This window comes from Impatiens glandulifera, chromosome 7, assembly GCF_907164915.1.
Source record: "Impatiens glandulifera chromosome 7, dImpGla2.1, whole genome shotgun sequence".
Lineage (NCBI taxonomy): Eukaryota > Viridiplantae > Streptophyta > Magnoliopsida > Ericales > Balsaminaceae > Impatiens > Impatiens glandulifera.
The window spans coordinates 43,192,505-43,212,935 of NC_061868.1; the positions used below are offsets into that span (position 1 = coordinate 43,192,505).

Here is a 20,431-nt window from a genome sequence, read left to right on the forward strand (position 1 = left end):
AACCTTGGTATTTTCTTCTTGCTGAGTACAATCTCTCCTTTCTTAGTATGCATCAGGAGTTTGGTGATTTGGTTTTAGTCCAAATAAATTTGCCCTTTGATTATACCCTATCATCCAAACTTCTTCTTTCTTCTCCTTGATCCTTGCATTATTTTCCAAAAGCTTTTGAGCAGCAATTGGGTCTTTGCTGATTTCCTGCACTTTTTCATTAATAACTTCTTCAGCTATTTTGTTCATTTCCTTCTCTACATTTTCTTTGACTCCTTTAAGAACAAAGTCTTGCACTTCTATGCCCTTGACTCCTTTAAGAACAAAATCCTCCACTTATTTTGTCTTGTTGTTTTTTCTTTTACTTATATTCCAATAAGACTTCAAAATAGGGGATTAAAGTCAGAACAATAATCTTGAAATTGCCTTATTCAAACCCTAGACGATTTTTCCCGATGTGCCGAACGTGCCAAACGTACTTGTCGTGTCGATTGTGTCAGACGTGCCGACGATCTTTACTCTGACCATGTTTCCCGTAACCGACTACCAAATCAACTAAATTGCGCGACCGAGCAATTGTGCCGAACGTGTCGATCATGCTGATTGTTCCAATTGTACAAAACGTGCCGACGAACTTGATTTCGACGCGATTCTTGATTGAATATGAGAATGTGCACGTATTTGGGGAAGATATTCAAGATTCCATCGTTAGAAAATTCTCGCCGAAAATGTTCATTTTTTTTTTTGTAGCATCAATAATATTTCATCAATAGTATCTCACATTTGTAGTGTAAATTAGATTTATGACATTCACAAATTGACTTCTTACAACTTTCATAAAATTAAATATAATGTCAGACATTTTTAATTCATTTATACTCTACTTTTATTGGCCTAAATTGTTATTTACATTTAAATGTCAGTTTGCTTATTGTTATTTTTAACTTTTGGCTATAATAATTTTGTTATTTTTATTGAATAGTTGAGAAATTATTGATAAAATAACTAATGTGCTGTGATTAAATTTTCTATTCTAAATATTATTTGTGGTTTATTAAGAATTTAAAAAATAAACTTATACACATTTATTTGTTGAATCATTTCCATCCACAATCTTGACTTTCGACCATTTGATAAAATATCTTGCTAATAAGGTTTCCGCCAATCTTGCTAAGGTTTTTTTTACCTGTATTTGTAAATGATTTATTGTAACTTTCAATTAAAACAGTTTTTATAAGAGCAAATATATAATAATAATTAATACATTCTAAAATTATTTTACCTTATGCATTATCTTCTTTTTTATACTTCACTATTTGTTCCCATCAAAAACTATTTATTATTTGTTTTTGTACTAAGAAGACATCAAAGCTCTATTTTTTGTTCCTCTCAAAGTCTAGAAATATTTGTAAAGAAAAGAGATTATGAACAATTATTTATATATATATATATATATATATATATATATATATATATATATATATATATATATATATATATATATATATATATGTATATATATATAATTTTAATTAAATAGAGAAATGAAACTAAAATAGCTCAAAACAAAAGTGGTTCAATTCTTTTTTAGATTTGCCTTAAATTGGAATGCATGTAATGATTATAGGATTTTGCGAAAAAAAAATTAGATTCAAATAAACAAAATAAAAGAAAATTAAGTTTATATATATATATATATATATATATATATATATATATATATATATATAATGATATTAAAAAAAAGTATCTCAAACTTATCATTAATTTGCTTTCATTTCATTATTATAGATAGAAATGTAGCTAACGATATAATTGTTTTTGTTAATATAGCTAATATAGAAAAGATTAAACTTAAGAGAAATTTTTCATAATTGAGTTTTACTTTTTTTTTTTTTTGGTAGATTATAAGTAAGTGTCACCGTCTGACCAAAACGATATGCGTTGACACAACATGGACCGTTCCTAGGACATTATGTTGGGGTATTACTATAATTTCTTCGTTAAAATTAGTCCATGTGATTTATGTCGAGAGAAGTTATGGGGAGTCAAATATTTCATCCAAAATCTCGTTTTTTGGATAGAGCGATATTCACAGTGGGATTCTTACGAATGAATATGCATGAAAAAATGTTGTGTTATGGTAAATGTATGTGTCACGATCGAGAATGTTGAATCGGCAACTCGCTTATTTTTGTATTGTAGAGGGTGACTAGTATTTGGAGTCTTTTGTTGAGTATTATTGTGATTCACTAAGTGGTACACAAGTCTTTTGAATAGTTTCTAAGAAGTTTGTATTTGTGTGGCTAATATGGCATACTTACATATTTGAGTTATCATCTTAATTATTTTCTAATGGATTATCTGGTTAGAGAGAAATCGTTAAACTTTCAATGATCGTAGTCATCTGATGCGTATCATTCATAATTTTATTATTATGATGTTTTTTATATTTGTTCTGAAAAATCGATGGGGACAGTTGAAGAGTTAATTGTTTTTTTCGAAAACCTACGAGTTCGATAATCTATTGAGTAACGTTGTTAATTTCATTCTTCTTCTTTTTTCTTTTTTTAAATTTTTTTCATGTCATTTTTTTTTGTTATGCTTAAACAATTTTTATCATTTAAAAATAATAATTTAATAATGTTAAAACGAGATTGAACAGAACACGAGAAGTCGAAAAATTATTTCTTCTTGGTCCCTCAAATAACTTTTTTATTATTATAGTGTGTCTTGTTTATCTTTCTATCACTTATATTCATTAATATTTGAGTTGGTGTTGTGTTTTGTTCAATTTGACATCCTATTTAGACGGATCGAATTTTTCGCCTCAGAATTTTATAATCCGAATAATACTTCAAACCATTAGTAGATCGTTTATTTTTCATACCCTCAATATCGGTAATTATTTTTCTTTTTTTTTTAATAAAGATTTACTGAAATTGGTACTTTATATATAGTCTCTTATATTTATCATCTCATTATTTGTATGAATTTCTCTATATAAATGATTCATTATTATCTTGTTGGACATTTTTCAATGTTACTTACCATTATCGGCTAAAAATAATTTTAATTATGGCTCAAAATATTTAATATTTAAGAGAGATTCTTCAACCCTCTTTCATTATATTAAATTTTCTGTATTTTGAATTGCCTTTTCACATCTGTACTATTTTATTATATTTTTTATTAGAAATTTTTAATTTTACATTATTCATAGAATTTGATATTTATTAAAAGTGTCTAAAGAGAAAAATTCTCTCTCACGCAACACGGCCTATCCCAGTCGCAGAAAAATGTGTAAATCAATTATATATACTTGTCACGATTCTTCACTTGTAGATGCTTCTTCTCTTCACCAGTCTCGTCGGAATATCGGTTGTGCTCGCTCCAGTGAACAACACTATCAGGGTTACGTTTGTGTAGAAGATGGCGAAGTTAATCTTTCTTACATTGGCACTGTTTTCAGCTTTTACGCCTGCATATTCTCTTCCTTTCGTCGTTTTCCATGGTAATCTTGGACACTCTACGCATTTACTTCATTTAAGCTTTTGTTTAACTTCTTTTTTTCATTGACAGTCAGCTGTATGATAAAAAACGCTAGTTTCTGTTGCCATTAATACGGTTATTCCAGTTTGAACATAGTAAGTACAATCGACATGATTATGTTTTGATAATTCTTGGTTTATTATTGCAGGAATTGAAGATGAATGCACAAACAACGGATTGAAAATTTTTATCAATGATCTAAGCCAGTGGTCGGGTTCCCAAGGACATTGCATGTAATATTCATGTATATGCTCGATTGTATTGTTTCCTATTCATTAAACTGATCACGTGTTTCCTTCAAACAGAGAAATTGGAAATGGAGCAAGAGATTCCTTGTTCATGCCATACACAAAACAGGTTTGTCTATTAGCCATGGCAAATCCTAGACTCAGCTATTTTCTTCTCCAAATCTTACAATTCAGTTTCGGTTTTACTTCTTGCAGACTAAAATTGCTTGTGAGAAGGTGGTAGAGCTAGCTACCTGGTTTTGTCTAATAATTGAGAAGGTATATATAAAGCATAGTTATTCTCTTAGCCCTTTCCTTTCTGCAACTTACAGGTGAAAAATATTAGTGCCCTCAGCCACGGCTACAATATAGTTGGACTTTCCCAGGTTCGTTCAAAGAAATTAATCGAAAATGTTTATCTCATTCCTTGTAACTTATGGGTGAAATGTATTTATTGGATAAATTTGACGATCTTTCCTTCAGGGAAGTATCCTTGGCCGTTCTGTTATTGAGTCTTGTGAAGGAGCCCCTCAAGTAAGATTCATTAACATTAAAATGTATTAAATTTCCATTCATTTGATTTCTGCAACAACTTGATGAAAATAGGTGAATAATTTTGTATCACTGGCTGGTCCACATGCTGGGACAGCTTCGATTCCTGTGTGTAATGTAAGCTCACTTCCTTTGCTGCCTCGAAAGTTACTGTTTTTAGACTTTATGGTTTTCTTCTTACCCAATAAGTATTAGTTTTTTTCCCTTCCTGCAGTCCGGAAGAATCTGCAATCTGGTGCACTACTTGATAAAAATAGGATTATATAGTAACTATGTGCAGGTACGATTTTCCTCCGATCCTGAATCTCCTTTTCTTTCAAAAGACAAATTTTGAGAAATGATTTGATTGCAGGAAAACTTTGCACCGGCTGGTTATACAAAAATCCCAACTGTGAGTATCTAGATTTCGCTTATATAATGGCCGGGCTTCCTTTACGATTTTGCAACTTTATATATATACTTTGTTAGGCTATCAATCAATACATGCAAGGATGCAAGTTTCTTCCTCAACTGAATAACGAATACAAGGATCACAAGAATGCTGTTTACAAGAAAAGATTCGCCAGCTTGCAGAATCTTGTGCTTATCATGGTGAGTGGAACTGTCTTTTCTTTTCACAACTTTTCAATTTATAAGAGCATACTGTAATCCTGTTTTAATGGCATAATTCATGTTTTCTTGTTTTGGTTATCAACAGTTTGATGATGAAGAGGTGTTGGTTCCGAAAGAAACCTCATGGTTCGGGTATTTCGCAGATGGGTCGCTGACTAAGGTTTTGCCTGTTCAAGAGGTGAGTATAATAGCGGTTTGAATTTTGAATTTTGGCACAGTTAATAATTACAATAATAACAATATTTGATCTATCTATTTTGTAGACAGCATTGTACAAGGAAGATTGGATTGGCTTACGGAGTTTAGATGAAGCTGGGAGAGTAAAATACATAAATGTATCGGGAGGGCACCTTGACGTATCGAATATGGATATGAAGAAATACATTGTGCCTTATTTGGTGAGAAGCGCTTCGACATATCAAGTATCGATATGAAGAAATACTACATTGTGCCTTTTGAAAATGGTTATTGTGATTGAATTCCATAAAACAAGTGTTTGAATTTAAGGAAGAGAGGATCTGTTTGTATACATTATTTTTATTTTTGAATTTAAGGGAGAGTGCAATAATAAGAAAATATGACATTCTAAAAAAAGTTATTTTTTTATTTGTTTATATGGCTTTTAACTCATTCGAGTTTATTTTTCTAATCTTGACCAATATTTTTATTTTCAATAATATATACTTCCAAATTTATTCGCCAAGAACTGATTGTGATGTTGGACCCGGTGAGTGTGCATTTGACCGCTAATTGTCTTTACATGTTTATACTAAATCCTCAGTGAAGCTTTGTTTGCTGCAAATCGACGATTATTTCGTTTATTGACTTGTGTATACGTTCACATCCGAAATCTACACGTGTTGACTTGAAGTTGTCAAACTTAATTTGCTGGATAAGTAAATAAGTTTATAATTGAAAGATGATGCGATTAAGAATCGAGAAAGGTCGTGTTTCTCTGTCTGATGTTATTTTTCTTATTATTAAGACAGACACACACAACATTGAATAGGAGTTTAATAAGTTTGAACGAATGTGTGTATGTAAGAAGTGTAAAATCATATGTTTATATACATTAGATGCTAAATTCTCTTTTCATATGTTGCGCATAAGAGAACTATCGGTTCTTGTATGTTATTACATTGATTTATGTAGGGTGTGTTAGTACTCTCATTGGATGTTTAATTAGGGATCAACTCAGTCATTTTTCAAAGCATTGTGGTTGAGTTGTCTTCAATTTACGGGGACAAGGAAAAAGAATATTAAACAAAATGAAATTATATATATATATTTTATGTATAATGTTGATTTAATAAAATAAAATTAATACAAAAATATATATAATCTTTTGTTATGGTAAATACAATTAGAAAAATATTGTAACAATATTTTAGAGACTCTTCACCAAAATTCAGTCAGACACTTTATGAAGTCTTTGATTTGAGAGTATTATTTTCAGTCTTAGTTTTGTATTTGTTAGGGTTTTAGGGGATCGAGTGATATATAAATTCGTATCATAACCCTAGTCTGTCTTGATGCAATCTTTATTCTATTTTTTAATAAGATTATCTTTTCTGGTGGATGTAGTCAAGTTTTATCTTGGTGAACCAAGTTAAATCTTTATTTTTCTTTATTATTTACATCATCTCAAGTATTTTCGTTACAGCAATTGCAATACTTATAAATGAGTGTTTAGTGTTCTACTGAATGTTATACATTTTAATACATATTTTTTCCCTATTCAATGCAGGAGTCACAGTCAGTTTTCTGCTTGCCCGGAGCATCTTGTGTCCTCAATGCCCTATGTTATGCTGAATTAGCTTATCGCTTGCCTGGTATAGTTGGGGGCGAATAATTGTATACATACACAACTTTCAATGAGCTTACAACTTTATTGTGTTTGGGCAGTTGATGCTTGATTATCATGTTTGTGCAGCCAGCATATATATGAAGAAGTCTTGACAAGCTAAGTTGTGGATATACTTGAACTCTTCTCCATTTTCAAGGATAACACTCCAAGCTGGATTGGACACAGGGGACAGGAATTCCTGGGTGTTTTCTCAATCAATATTTTAGCTCCAATTCTCATGTTGCTTCTCACTCCAGTTCTTTGTTGGGTATTGGGTAAACTCGATAACTCACTTGATTAATAAAAAAAACTAATCGCTCATTTGACTGGCTAAACTCAATCACTCGCTTATGATTTGTGGTTAGTTTGGCGAGGGATCAGAGGTATGTAAGTGTGAAAGTGTGAGGTTACGAGATGTGAGGTCAATTGGTAATGGTAATTAGTTTACCAATGAATAAGAGGTCCTTAACATTGGAATTGGTAGTTTATTTGTCAAGGAATAAGAGGTCGATTCAGATCGATGGTTGATTTTCCATGAGATAAGAGAAGAATGTGAAAGTGTGATTGAGATTGATGGTTGGTAGTTGGTTTGTCGAGAGATAAGAGGCGTGTGAAAGTGTGATGTCACAAGATGAAGAGATTTATTGGGATTGGTGGTTGGTTTTGCAAAAGATAAGAGGCATGTGAAAGTAATGAGGTCACGAGATGATAGGTCAATTGGAATTGGTGGTTGATTTGTCAAAGAATAAGAGACCGCTAACAAATAATCATAAGGTCATGAGATTAGAGGTTAATTATGATTGGTAGTTGGTTTGTCGAGTGATTAAAAGAATGTGAAAGTGTGAGGTTACGAGTGGAGGGGTCGATGGGATTAGTGGTTGGTTTTCCAAGGGATAAGAGGCCGATAAGATTGAGATTGGTGGTTAATTGTTGAAGGTTAAGAGACTGGTAACAAAGGATCATAGGATTACAAGATTAAAGGTCAATTGTGATTGGTGATTAAAAATATATGTGAATGAGATATTGATTGACCGAAGCGTGAAGTCACAATATTAGAAATCGATTATGATTGGTAGTTGATTTGATGAGGATAAGAGGCATGTTAAAGTGTGATGTCACGAGATGGAGAGGTCAATTGGGATTTTGGTGGTTAGTTTGTCGAGGAATAAGAAACGTGTGAAAGTGTCTGAGGTCACAATATTAGTAATGAGAGTTGTCCATTGAGAAAAAGAATATTGATAACTAAATGTGTGATTGAGATGGTTGGTTGACCGAAATGTGAAATTGAGGTCACGAGATTAGAGGTCAATTGAATTGGTGGTTAGTTTGCTAAAGTGAGAATAAAGAGGTCGCGGTAATGATATGAGATAGTTGAGGTATAAAATACTCGAAGTGAGGTCACGAGATTAGTACTGGGAGGAAAAAAATATTGATGTTAAATATATGAATGAATTTGTTGGTCTAACAAAGAAGTGAGGTAAAAAGGTTAGTAATATGATGAGATGGTTGGTTTGTCAAAAATAGTGGTAAAAGATGTTGGTACTCTTTGTTGAGTTATGGAGCCTACACTTATAATAAATTCTACATTGTTAATTAGAGTTTATTGGGTTTTCTTTTTTTGGTTTTGGCTTGGGCCTGACCAAAGTTATTTAGGTTTATTACCTGAATGTTTACCCTATAAATATGTGATTATTAAGGGATTACATTATGAGACAGAATTCTAGAGAGATAAAGTGTGAGGCAAAAACTCTATATTCCTTCTTCTTCTTCATAGTGAAATCTGGTGGTGGCTGAAGTGGATGTAGCTCAATTTGAGTGAACCACTATAAATCTGTGTGTTCTTGTGTTCTTCTTTTTTGTGTTTTTACAGATTGTTTTCAAGCAGGTCGGATTTGGGAGATACAAATCCTAACACTCTTGAGATTGTCGAGTGTAGAAATTAGGTCACAAGATTAGTAATATAGGAGGTTCATTGGGTAAGAAATGATATTGTTGGTTAACCGATAAATGAAAGTAAGAAGTCGAAGTGGAAGAGGTCGGTGCTAATGAAAAAAAGTTAAATGAATGTTACGTTCTTATCAAATTTGTTATCATTTTTTTATGAATAACAAAAACAACGATGAATGAGATGAGTAAGACAATCACTAGACTGTCCCAACCATTAAAGCACCATCATGTTTAGACCATAGATGTTGACGATAAGGAGAATAATGAAAAGGATGATAACGACGATCACAAAGAAGTGAGTATTGTTTATTTCAACTTTATAAATGTGATTTTTATTTATCAAGGGCATTATGATAGTTGAATTAAAATCAAATAAAAGTTCTTCTCTTTTATCTAATATCATGATTTGTATAAGGGTCGGTCCTAGGGTAAGGCAACCAATGCAGCCGCTTAGGGTTCTTCCTCCGTCTTAGGTCCTTCAAAAAATACCTCAATGTTTGAACTTAACACCTCTTAAAATCTTAAAAATTGAGATATCATTTAACCAACTAAAATAAACTTCTTATATTAAGTATAATACAAAATTAATATTTTCAATATAACAGAAAAGTAAGTTAAACAAAAAATAATAACAATTTTTTTTTCCATAGAGCTGTTCGGAGTCGCCCTGATCTGAATAGCAGCAAACTCAACTTATGACAAGTTAGAAAGATAGAAACAATAGATTTTATCTGAATAAGGCTCTTCAAATAGTTAAAATGGGAGCTTGGGATTTGGTTTGGATTAACTAGCAGCGCCGCCTTACTATGTTTTTATTGTTAAAGTTTTGTTATCGGAGGTGGAGGGATTCTAAGGTAGATTAAAAGAATCACTTATATGTTGTATGGAGTCTTTAATTTATTTTAATTGTCTTGATTTTTAATCGGTATTTTAATTTAGAAAAGTGCTTAACGCTCCTAGACGTGATGCTATCAACACATTACAGAAATTGAGACACATAGAATTCGACATATTTTCAATTTTTTGTCTTTGGTATTTTTTATTTGATTTATTGAAAACAATATACAACACTCTTTTAGGTAACAAAGTTCACTTTTCTTTCTAATATGATTTTTGATAAATATAAGGAATATATATATATATAAAAGACTAATTGTATCCTGATTTTAAAACTAGCTACATTTATTATGCAATTCTCAAAAAAAAAAGCATCCCTATTTCTTTGGAGAGAGGTCTGTAAATCAAAAATTCCATCAAAAATCTTATTTTTTGGTTGACAAGCTATCATTGAAGGAGTCTTGACATCTAACAAACTGAAAAAGAAATAATTTCATCTCGCTAGCAGATGCAACATTTGTTTGAAGAGTGAAGAATTCATTAATCACATTCTTCTTCATTGTGACCTTGTCAAGAGCATGTGAGCTTTTCTGCATAACCTCCTTCAATTTCAATGGGATACACCATCAAAAGTCGTTAACTTTTGGGTCAAATAAATTGAATTGAGTTCTAGCAACAAAATCGCGGACGAATGAAAACCAATTCCCCTCGTAATGTGGTGGACAATCTAAAAAGAAATAAATACAAGATTTTTGAAGGGAAAAGTTATGGATATGAGCGTCTCAAAAGATTTATGTTACACGCGTTCGCCTCAATCTGAAAAAGAGGGGTTTGTACAGGATGAGAATTTTTCGATCTTATTATCATTTAAAATTCTTACGTTGTTTTCTTATTTATTATTTTTTTCTTTCTCTTTTATAATGTTTAAACGCATCTTGCACTATTTTTAATAAAAGTTAACATTTATAAAAATATAATAATAATAATTGAAAATGAAAATATAAAGGATGATAAGACATGAACATGTATTTTTTTTCAAAACATGGATGCTAGATAATTAAAAATAATTATATAATTTTGATTTTCCTTTTTCAAATGAAATAGTGTGATTTTGTATGCTTTCTCTGGGAAATTTGACGAAATGACCCTCAGAATAGGGGTAAATGAGCTGGTGACCAGCGCATAATTTTAAATGCGTTTGTGACCACTTCATATTTTTTTATGAAATTGCCCCTGTCGCGAGACGCAACTAGATACCCTGTGAAAAGTCTACAATCGTGAGACGCAATCGGTATTCGCGAGAAGCAACTGACATTCGCGAGACGTAACCGGCAATCGCGAGACGCAAATTTTTCGATTTTTTTTTAAATTTGCGTCTCGCGATTGTGGACTCTCCACATGGAATCTGGTTACGTCTTGCAACCGCCAGTTGCGTTTCGCGACAGGGGCAATTTTGTAAAAAAAATATGAAGTGGTCACCAGCACATTTAAAATTATGTGTTGGTCACCCGCTCATTTTAGTCCCATTATGGGGTCATCTCGTCAAATTTCCCCTTTATCTAGCTTCATTTACATGATTCAATTAACGCAAATATTTCTCTCCTTCTTACAACAAAGCATATATTTATATAATTGCTTTAAAATCTTATCTAATGTAAAATATCTGAGTGAGGCTAACATTGTATTTGCTCTAAATAAATTATTATGGTGTATATTTATTAGTAAATCAACAAATGCTAAAGGTAATTTTGCACATTACTTTTTTTCTTATATACAACATAAATAAGTGAAATAAAAAAGTGTATATATATTGCATAAAGTTGAATATTCACTCTCACATTTGTAAAAAAATGTAAAAGATGAAAATAACTTTTGACCTAATTTCAATCTTAAATGCTTTTAACTCTAAATAACTCAATGTTCTTCCAAACTCGAGTTCAAAACTTTAAGTAAATAACTTGGATTAAATCCAAATAACTCTTCATCAAACAAGGTCTCAAATATTTGTAAAAATGAATTTGAAGATATTTGTAAACAAAAAACTTGTTAGATAAAAAAAAAGTGGATTAATTTGATTAAACTTAAATATTGTGTTTGTATTTAATATTTTAAGATGTTATAAAAAATTAAGTATAGACATTTTTTTTTTTGTTGATGATGGAATAAGAGGTTTGTTGAATTAATTCCATGTAACTTTTTTTGTTATCAAATAAGGCCTTAACTTTGCAACTCATTCTATCTTCAAACTAAAGTAAATTCTAGCTTAAATGTTTTTTTTTTATTTTTAGATCTTTAAGTTACACTTGAAAATGATGATATTATGAAACTATAACAATCTAAATCTACACACAAGGACAATAATGTAATATATATATATATATATATATATATATATATATATATATATATATATATATATATAAGTATTAATTTCATTTAACAATAATAAAATGTAAACAAATATTAAGATGTAAATTGTTTTATTTGATCATGTGTAAAAGTTAATTTATTGGAATTATACATTGAATTTATGATGTTATTCTCCATTTATTTTAATTCATATTGAATTATATAGTTATTAATAATTTTCATAATGACATTTTAAAGAATTAAAATAAAATTTGATCCATTTAGTATATGTTTAGATAAATAATTCCTTAGAGTTATTTGATGGAAATAACTCTATAAATAGTACATGTTATCTTTATAGAGATCACTAAGTAAATTTTAAGAACTTGCATCACTGAGGATTAAGAAGACAAAAAGTTTAGAAGAATATTTAAAATATGTGCATCGTATTAAAGACGTTGTTAGTTGGAGAAACGATGAATGATCAAATTGATATACAAACAATTATTGGAGTTGATGCTCTATTCAATCACGCTTTTATTTCTCAATTTAATATTTTTAAATATTTTAGAATCATTAAATTGAGTTTAGTTTTGAAGATTTCTAACATTTGGTATTAGAGCAAACTTAAATCTGTCTTGTTTAGTTATCTTGAAATGACGGATATGTTATTATATATTCATCTTTTGATCCAACACATTAATCATTTACACTTGTTGTGTCTATGTGTAAACATTATGTTTTAGTTTAATGTTTTTTGTAAACATTTAATTTTAATAAATGTTGTGTGATAATACAATTTAATTGATTAGAGAGTAGCCCTAAATAAATAGAATTAATAAGTTTAGTATCTTTGTATTGATAATTCACTTGACTATACTTTGAAGTTACTTTCAACCATCTTCGTTGAATATTTTTTTTATTAGAAATCTAATTTTTTTTAAAAAAATTGTTAATAAAATTTGATATTTATTGATAGTGTAAAGAGAAAAATATATCTCACGCAACACGGCTTGTCCCAATGGCGGAAAGGTTTGGCAGTACCGTTCTCAAGCAAAATGTGTGAATCAATGATATATATATACTTGTCATCATTCTTCACTTGTAGCTGCTTCTGCTCTTCTGAAGATGGCGAAGTTAATCATTCTTACATTGGCACTGTTTTCGGCATTTACGCCTGCATATTCTCTTCCTTTCGTCGTTTTCCATGGTAATCTTGCACACTCTCCGCAATTTCTAACTGATGTGAAAGTCTGTTGTATTTCTACTTCATTTACGCTTTTTTCATTGACAATCAGTTGTATGATGAAAAACGCTAGTTCTTGGTTTATTATTGCAGGAATTACAGAATCATGCACAAACAGTGAATTGAAAACTTTTACCGATCTTCTAAGCAGGTGGTCGGGTTCCCAAGGACATTGCATGTAATATCTCTGTCTAGTTCATATGCTCGACTCGATTGTTTCCTATGCATTAGACTGATCACTCGTTTCCTTCAAACAGAGAAATTGGAAATGGAGCAAGAGATTCCTTGTTCATGCCATTAACAAAACAGGTTTGTCTGTTAGCAATGGCAAATCCCAGACTCAGCTATTTTCTTCTCCAAATTTAACTAGATCTGTTTCGGTTTTACTTCTTGCAGACTAAAATTGCTTGTGAGAAGGTGGTAGAGCTACCTGGTTTGTCTAATAATTGGTAGAGTTGCTATAAAGTATATATAGTTATTCCCTTAGCCCTTTCCTTTCTTTTCGGCAACTTACAGGTGAAAAATATTAGTGAACTCAGCCAAGGCTACAATATAGTTGGAATTTCCCAGGTTCGTTCAAAGAAATTAATCGAAAATGTTTATCTAATTCCTTGTAACTTATGGGTGAAATGTATATGTTGGATAAATTTGATGATTTTTCCTTCAGGGAAATATCCTTACTCGTGCTGTGATTGAGTTTTGTGAAGGAGCCCCTCAAGTAAGATTCATGACCATTAAAATTTATTAGATGTCCATTTACTTGATTTCTGCAACAACTTGATGAAAATAGGTGAATAATTACGTATCACTAGGTGGTCCACATGCTGGGGTAGCTTCGATTCCTTTTTGTGGTGTAAGTTTACTTCCCTTGCTGCTTCGAAAGTTACTCTTTTTGGACTTTAAATGAAGATGCCATTATTGGAAGATGCGTCTTTTATGATTTGCTTCTTACCCGATAATTCTTAGTTTTTTTCTTCTTCCTGCAGTCCGGAAGATTCTGCAATCTGGTGGACTATTTGATGAAATTAGGAGTATATAGTAAATATGTGCAGGTAAGATTTTCCTACGATCATGAATCTCCTTTTTTTTCAAAAAACAAATTTGAGAAATGATTTGATTGCAGGAAAACTTTGCACCGGCTGGTTATACAAAAATCCCAACTGTGAGTATCTAGATTTCGCCTATATAATGTTCGGGCTTCTTATAATCATACGATTTTGCAACTTTATATATATAATTTGTTAGGCTATTAATCAATACATGCAAGGATGCAAGTTTCTTCCTAAGCTGAATAACGAATACAAGGATCACAAGAATGATGTTTACAAGAGAAGATTAGCCAGTTTGCAGAATCTGGTGCTTATCATGGTGAGTGGAACTGTCTTTTCTTTTCACAACTTTTCAGATTATAAGAGCATACTGGAATCCTGTTTTAATGGCATAATTCATGTTTTCTTGTTTTGGTTATCAACAGTTTGAGGATGAAGAGGTTTTGGTTCCGAAAGAAAGCTCATGGTTCGGGTATTTCGCAGATGGGTCGAGGGATAAGGTTTTGCCTGTTCAAGAGGTGTGTATAATAGCGGTTTTGATTTTGGCACCGTCAATAATTACAATAACAATAATAATATTGGATATCTTTATCATGTAGACAGCATTATACCAGGAAGATTGGATTGGTTTACGTAGTTTAGACGAAGCTGGAAGAGTGCAATTCATAAATGTATCAGGAGTGCACCTCGAGATATCGGAAATCGATACTATGAAATACATTGTGCCTTATTTGAGGAGATATTGACTATCAATATGAAGAAATACACTGTGTCCAATAATATTTGAATTCCAACTTGATTTGCATAAATTTGACCCATGATTAATGATAAAATCTCAAGAAATTGCTTAAAATTGAGTTTTGTGCTTTGATTTTGATCCATATGATGTTCTGTTGTTTTTCATATATTATGTTAATGCTATAATTTAACAAAATTTAAGTTCAAAAATATTTGAAAAGGAGCCATTTAGGGCTACCAAAGGGATAGAATTAGGTCTGCAGATATTTAAAACCGGAAAAACGAAGTAGCAGTGAAACCCACTGTAGCGGTGTATGTTCTTCAATTTCTGACGCTTGTTCTTCAGCCTGGCATCTGTAACGGCGCTTATTCCGCGTTCCTGCAGCTGCACGCACATAGGACCGAGGAACCCAGCCACGCTCAGCACCCTGGCTATGTTTATCGGCGCTTCAGACCGAGGGGAAGCACCAGCCTCCTGCTGCTGCTCATCTGGCCGACCGAGGGCTCTTCTGACGCTCTTCTAGCGGCGCTTGCTGCTTTCCTTTAGCTTTTTGGCATTTATTTTTATATTTTAGGTTTGTTTTTTTAGATAGGTGTGTGATTTACTTGATCATAGGTTAGAATAAAAAGTTTTAAAATCAAACCCACAACTAAAATTCAAACTAGCTCTAACTTAGACTTAGAATTTTTTTTATAAGTTCTCTTGGACTCAATTTTTTTTTTATAAAACTCAAAAACATAAATAGAGCCTCCACCATATTTATTGTTCACTTTAAACAAGACTCATAAAAATTAATATAGACTTAAACCAACTAAGATTTTGATCAATAATGTGTTTAGTTTTGATCCTTTAGGAAAACCTTGTTTGTGGATTATTTTTCTAGGCTTCTAGAATCTGTCTTTGTTTCCATTCTTCCTTGTCTTTTATCTCATGCAAATAAAATGTTAAAAATGAAAATTTTCTAATATATAAACAAGACTCCTAAAAATCAATATATACTTAACCCAACTAACATTTTAATTAATAATATACTATACTTAGTCTAGATCTTTTAAGAAAACCTTGTTTGCGGATTATTTTTCTAGGATTTGTCTTTGTTTCTATTCTTCCTTGTCTTTTATCTCATGCAATTAAAATGTTAAAAATGGAAAAGTTATAATATATAAAGCATAAGAAATTCAAAGAAATGCCAAAATTAAATAGTAGAGATCTTCGGGGTGTTGTGGGACAATGTGTCTAAACAACGATTTCCCATACGTAACCAAACGCCGAACTCACATATCTTAATTTTATAATTTTTTAAAATTAGGTAGCGACTCTCTAATTTTGAGGTTAATTAAAATCGAAAAATCTAAAGAAGGCCTATGACGAATTCCCATTAAAAAACTATCAATTTCTCCCAAATTCTATGAGATGGTAAGTTATGGAGTCGTCTATAAAACCTTATATTTTTTAAACTTTAAATTTTCGATAACTTTAAAATTAATTCCCCACTTACTTTTTTCAAAATCGATATTTAAAGAGCGTTCCAGATTTCCAAACATGTCGATTTTAAAATGTTTTTAAAATCCGTATAAGATTGACCTTCGAGAATGTACTATAAAGAATAAATGGTTATTATTTAGTTATTTTTTATACTATAAATAATTACTAAAGTGATATATTTAAAGTTGTATGAAAATTTATTGATAAAATAAAGGATAAATTATACTTTATGGAAACTCATTCATTTAGCTGGTGCAAGTGAAGGGTTTTACTTTTAGATAAGGAAGAAGGTGCATAAAACAAACAAAACAGGAAAATAGAAGTATGTTGGATTACACAAATCTTTACTTAATTTTGTATGTTTGAAAAATGTAGCTCATTTAGTGGGAAATCGGTTTATCCTAGTGGGGCTAAGTTGATATATATATATATATATATATATATATATATATATATATATATATATATATATATATATATATTAATTTTGTATGTGTGAAAAATTAGCTCATTTAGTGGGAAATCGGTTTATCCAGTGGGGCTAAGTTGATATATATATATAATAATAATGCTTAATTTGAATTTGTTTGTTTTGTCGGGTAGAGAATTGTGGTTAATTTTGATATATATATGAGAGTAAATAGATATTTGGGTCGGATCATTGTGTTGACCCGCCCATAAACTTGAGACGGTTAAAAATAAAATTAAAAATGCTATAGGTATATTTCGAACTTATAATCTAACAAAAACAAGTACAACTATTTAACCAACTAAGTTAATAAGACTTTATATTTTTTAAGTTCAATACTAAATTTGATGAACGTGTGACATTACTAACAATATAAGTTCAACTTTTAACTAACTAATATATATATATAATGCTTAATTTGAATTTGATTGGTTTGTCGAGTCGAGATATGTGGTTAATTTGAATATATATGTGAGAGTTAATGAATACTTGGGTCGGATCATGAGTTGACCCGCCTATAAACTTAAAACGCTTAAAAATAAAATTAAAAATGTTATATGTATGTTTCAAACTTGAAAATTAACAAAAACAAGTAAAATCCTTTAACTATGTGTGATTATAATATGGTTTTCCAAGAGATAATAGACACTAACAAATTATAGTGGTTAAAAAATATGAATCAAATATTTGATTGACCAAAGTGTGAGGTTACGAAGTTAAATGTCGACCGACTGAGATTGGTGGTTTATTTTCTTAAGGATAAGAGACGTGTGAAAGTGTGATTGAGATGTGGTTTGCCGAGGGATAAGAGCTCGATAACAAAAGATCGTAAGGTCATAAGATTAGAGGTCGATTGAGATTGGTGGTGGTTTGTTGAAGGATAAGAGGCATGTGAAACTGTGATTGAGATTGGTGGTTGGTTTTTTGAGGAATAAGAGGCGTTTGAAAATGTGATTGAGATTGGTGGTTGGTTTTCCGAGAGATAAGAGTCGTGTACAAATATGTTTGGAATTGATGATTGGTTTACCGATGGATAAGAGGCATGTGAAAGTATTATTGAGATTGATGGTTGGTTTGTTAAAGGATAAGAGACTTGTAAAAGTGTGATTGAGATGTGGTTTTTCAAGGGATAAGAGACCGGTAATAAATGATCATGAGGTGACGAGATAAGAAGTTGATTAAAATTGATGGTTGGTTTGTCGAGAGATACTATCTAATACTTCAATTATGAAGTTTTCATCATATAAGTTTAATAAAATAAAGGTGTACATAAGTTTAATAAAATAAAGGTGTACATGATACTATCATGTGCATAAGTTTATTTTAGCTAAATGTCAAAAATATTTTAGTTTCACTTTATAAAGAGCTCTTATAAATCCACCCATAGTCCCTTAAAATATTCTACAATAGGACATAAAATTAAATGGTTAATTATTTAATGTATTGATCATGTGAGTTAAATAAATAAAATAATAGAATATGGAGGTTGGCTATAGAGAAAGGTGAACAATACTCATCAAAGAAATTTAAGGAATAAAATCAAATAAGTGAAAATTGGAAAAATTCATTCTCGACAAGATATAAAAAGAAAGAGTCCATGTATTTCTTATGTCAAAAGAATAAACACATAAAGAAAGATTGCATAAAGTTTAAAAACTCGTTTGACACTAAAGATAACAAACTTTCAATTATTTAATATAAATTTAATATGGTTAATCATAATATATGATGGGTTGGATTATAGTTCTAAAATTCATATTTCGAATATCTTATACGGTATGTAAAATTTAAGGTAACATGTGGAATATAATGACAAATGCAAATTGGTTTTAAATAAAAATTTAATTTTGCATTTGAAAAAAAAAACATAAATTTAATTTTGCATTTGAAAAAAAAACATAATGTTTCAAGTTTCTCTAAAACCAAGTTTTTAGATTTCAAGAAATTATTACTTTTAAATTAGGGGAAAAATAACTTATGTACTTATACAACTAGCTTACTTAAACGTATTTACTCATAAAGGGGCATCTAAACATAAACATAATGTATTATCAAAAATTGGTTTATTTAACCTCTTTTAGTAACTATAGTTAATTTTATTTTTAAATTTATATATTTATTCATTAAATATTAATATATTTTCTCTCTCTTTCTTTTTTATAAATTAAATCAGATAATTTATTTTATTCTTAAATTTTTTATTATTTTTTATTAGTAATTTTTTATTTATTTCATCTTCTTTTTTTTTATCATTTTTTATTTTTCATAATTTTAAATTCTCATTTTTGAAAAAAAAAATTAGCAACTTATTTAATATAAACAAAAATGAAATTAATAATTTTTTTATTTAATTTTTATTCGTAAAAACATTTTTTTGTCTAATATTTTTTTTTTAGAAAACAGCTTATTACCATTTCATTAAAAAAAAAACCCAAAAGAGAAAAAAAAATACAAAAATTTAAGATCACATCTAGACAATTTCTAGATTTGACAATGAAACAATAATTGAATTACAGACAATAACAATAATCAATTAGAGTCTACAGCGTTTTTACTTTTATTCTACCTGTGACCTTCTCAAATGAAATATTCTATATCTGGCAGAGCTTTCTATTTTCTTCATTCCTTTCGATTCCTCTCCAGGATTGAATGAGTACATTTCCATCTGAAGCTATATCTCTCCAAATATCTTCAACGGTTCTACTTCTTCCACTGTGAGTTCTTGAATTTCTTTCTTTCCAGATATTGTAGATTACTGCTCCAAAATAGCATTTCAACATACTTACATAGAATGATCTTCCTTTTGCTTTATTCTTCATCCACTCTTGGATTTCTTCCCATATTTCTGGAAAGTTGATGATGTTCATGTTTGTAGCATACATCCTCCAGATTTGTATTACAAAAAAGCATTCCCCAAATAAATGGTTTATGCTTTCCTCAACTCCCGAACATAGAACACAGTTGATATTAGGAATGTTTATGTATTTTCGAATTCTGTCTTTTGTTGTCAACATTTTCCTGTATACCAGCCAGAAAATAAATTGGTGACGAGGAATAATCTTTGGAGACCATACAACATTATGTCAATCTACCTCATGTCCTCTTGTTCTAACCATTTCCCATGTCTTTCCTGTAATAAAATTCTCATTGCTTCTATTTTCCAGCATATTTCATCATTACTTTTATTGAGTTGCTTCTGCCTCATTAGGTTTAGGATTCTATCACCTTCTGGAATACGCCTCAAAAGTGAATCACATTATTTACCTTCATAGACGTCTCTAAATGAGTACTTGATGTATTCTCTTCTAACTCTGATTCCTTGCATTTCTTCTTTGAATATAATGGGAATATTATCCAGCCAAGAATCATGTCAGAATAGTACCCCTCTTCCATTTCCAATTGTGATTTTCACCATTTGAAAGGCATCTTTTCTTGTTTTTAGGATTTTCTTCAATGACCATGTCATTCTTTCATCGATGCTTCGTGTCCAGATACTCTGCTTTTTTGTCTAATATTTGATTATTACTTTTTTG

General features: G+C 30.4%; 2 protein-coding genes across 2 annotated transcripts; both read left to right on the forward strand.

Moving 5' to 3' along the window:
* The first annotated feature begins 3,420 nt into the window (after positions 1 to 3,420).
* LOC124909988 (palmitoyl-protein thioesterase 1-like) lies at positions 3,421 to 6,783 on the forward strand. Its single transcript, XM_047450614.1, has 13 exons — positions 3,421 to 3,502; positions 3,689 to 3,773; positions 3,846 to 3,897; positions 3,984 to 4,004; positions 4,100 to 4,153; positions 4,251 to 4,301; positions 4,374 to 4,436; positions 4,534 to 4,599; positions 4,672 to 4,710; positions 4,788 to 4,910; positions 5,017 to 5,109; positions 5,195 to 5,329; positions 6,679 to 6,783. Exons 1-13 carry the CDS (start codon positions 3,421 to 3,423, stop codon positions 6,781 to 6,783), a joined length of 969 nt encoding a protein of 322 aa, XP_047306570.1.
* A 6,255-nt stretch (positions 6,784 to 13,038) lies between these two features.
* On the forward strand, positions 13,039 to 14,951 carry LOC124909989 (palmitoyl-protein thioesterase 1-like). The gene is made up of 12 exons (XM_047450615.1): positions 13,039 to 13,120; positions 13,250 to 13,334; positions 13,414 to 13,465; positions 13,553 to 13,573; positions 13,673 to 13,726; positions 13,824 to 13,874; positions 13,947 to 14,009; positions 14,143 to 14,208; positions 14,280 to 14,318; positions 14,402 to 14,524; positions 14,631 to 14,723; positions 14,805 to 14,951. The coding sequence occupies exons 1-12, from the start codon at positions 13,039 to 13,041 to the stop codon at positions 14,949 to 14,951; spliced, it is 876 nt and encodes a 291-aa protein (XP_047306571.1).
* Positions 14,952 to 20,431: the final 5,480 nt, after the last annotated feature.